Source organism: Sinocyclocheilus rhinocerous, unplaced genomic scaffold (assembly GCF_001515625.1).
Source record: "Sinocyclocheilus rhinocerous isolate Xijiao unplaced genomic scaffold, SAMN03320098_v1.1 scaffold690, whole genome shotgun sequence".
In the NCBI taxonomy this organism is placed as follows: Eukaryota; Metazoa; Chordata; class Actinopteri; order Cypriniformes; family Cyprinidae; genus Sinocyclocheilus; species Sinocyclocheilus rhinocerous.
The window spans coordinates 3,255-5,150 of NW_015654492.1; the positions used below are offsets into that span (position 1 = coordinate 3,255).

General features: G+C 33.4%; 1 protein-coding gene across 1 annotated transcript; it reads right to left on the bottom strand.

Moving 5' to 3' along the window:
* Positions 1-884: 884 nt before the first annotated feature.
* On the bottom strand, positions 885-1,896 carry LOC107717127 (dolichyl pyrophosphate Man9GlcNAc2 alpha-1,3-glucosyltransferase-like). The gene is made up of 4 exons (XM_016523793.1): positions 1,676-1,896; positions 1,350-1,434; positions 1,101-1,190; positions 885-981 (listed from the first exon to the last, which is right to left on the bottom strand). Exons 1-4 carry the CDS (start codon positions 1,755-1,757, stop codon positions 885-887), a joined length of 354 nt encoding a protein of 117 aa, XP_016379279.1. The 5' UTR covers positions 1,758-1,896.

Consider the following 1,896-nt stretch of genomic DNA (forward strand, 5'->3'; position numbering starts at 1 on the left):
AAACTGTCAGAATATATTACTATTTAGCAGTCTTAAGACTCAATGCTACTACTGCTAATAAATATTAATAAATCTTTATTTTTAAAGGAATAATCACATCTGTTTTCTTTTTAATTTTAACAGTAAACCTCTGTTGTGCAGCACTTTGTTTGCCAAAAAAATAAAAGGGTTTAATTTTCATTTGATTAGGATAAATTAAATTAATGTTTTATGCCTTCATCTGATTACCAGAAAAATTAAGAACATTTTATAGGGCCCTATTATTGTTTAAAAAAAGGACCCTATACAAAAAAAAAGAATAGGTTTAAAATACAGGCATGTGGTTCTTAATTTCTTTTTATTAATTCACCATTTGTAAACTGATATTTACTGTTCATTTTTTTTTTAGAAATATCAATAACATTTGTATTAAAACTATATTCACTGAATGTAATCAAAAAATCGAGAATCGAGAATCGAATCGAGAGCTTGCGAATCGAAATCGAATCGGGACATCTGAATCGATACCCAGCCCTAATATATATATTTCACAAGATGGTACATGATATACAAGTGTATTTGAGTAATTCTATACACAGAACAAGCATATACTTTACATACAAAACAATAATAATCCTTATTTCTGCACTAGTTCATAATTTAATTTTCAAATTTACATTTCGTTTAGAAAGGGTTTGTGGTCAGTCTGCTGAATTTGTGGTGACTATGGTAACTATCATCAAGGAAGCTTCATTAGAAATAACTTTACTTTAAATAAATACTGTAGAAACAAAAGATTATAAGTGGTTTTAAGCCTTTCATAATTCCAGTATTTCTGCAAATTCAGTAAAGTTAAGAGGTAGAAATGACACTGCCATCTAAAATATTTGAAATAAATGACATCACTACCTACCTGTGGCCCTCATGAACAACTTATGTGAGTGGCTTTCATAGCCTCTAGATACATGCAACTCCACCCATTCAGGATTGAGCAGCTTTGCTCTATAAAAATACACACCACACAAAGAAAAATCATCATCACCAAGCCATGTTCAACTGATAAATGGAATATATATACCCCTTATAAATATGGATGCTATACCATGTAAAAGAACACTTACACATATGCACAAACCAGGCTGTGATATGCTGTCAGAGGAGGATAATCAAGACCCCAGTAGTTCAAATCATTATTTGTAGTATTTAAGTACCTAGTTTGAAAAAAAAAAAAAAAACTGTTAGGCCACATTCATATAAGGCCTTGGCCTTATAGATAAAATAACGTGACGTTTAATTTCTACAATATATAAGGAAAGGGAGCTTTACCAGTGCTGGTTTACTTGGCCATGAAATAATAATGAGAGACTAACCATTCATGAACAGGTAGATTGTAAGTCACTTCTTGCCAGTGTCTCTGTGCTTCATAGTCCCCGAACATTGGCTGTTTACCTGCACCTATTCCATTAAATGACAAGCAGAATAGCATGATTTATTAATTAAAAAACGTAAATTTATAAGGTACAATACTATTCATGTATAACATTCTTTCACGAATAATGTTTATCCCCCTTGCTTGTCGTTTTAGTTGAGCTGATCTTGCTTATTTACATATGAATGAGTTGCTCCGAACAATTGCCACTGACTTTGACGTGTCAATACTGATCCTAAAGAAACCAGTGCATCATTGAAAACCAACCTGAGTATGAGTGAAAAGACACCGTCCATCTCGACGTTAAACCGAGCAGCACGCACAGTGAAATAAGGCTCCAGTTCTCCATGTCCGGTAGCCTTTACGACTTTTGATTTACAAATCATAAATCTGCAGCATCGCTCATGCTTTCCAACAGAGCCGAATCGGCTGAGATTCACTTCCTGAAACAATACGTCAGCGGAGTGGCGCTTCGTGATGACATCATA

Bases quoted from the DNA above. Each gene is read 5' to 3' on its own strand.
- LOC107717127 (XM_016523793.1), bottom strand. From the start codon at position 1,757: ATGGAGAACTGGAGCCTTATTTCACTGTGCGTGCTGCTCGGTTTAACG. The intron at 1,191-1,349 runs GTTAGTCTCTCA...TTTTCAAACTAG, and splicing joins AATCTACCTGTTCATGAATG to GTACTTAAATACTACAAATA. The intron at 982-1,100 runs GTAAGTGTTCTT...GTATTTTTATAG, and splicing joins AGCCTGGTTTGTGCATATGT to AGCAAAGCTGCTCAATCCTG.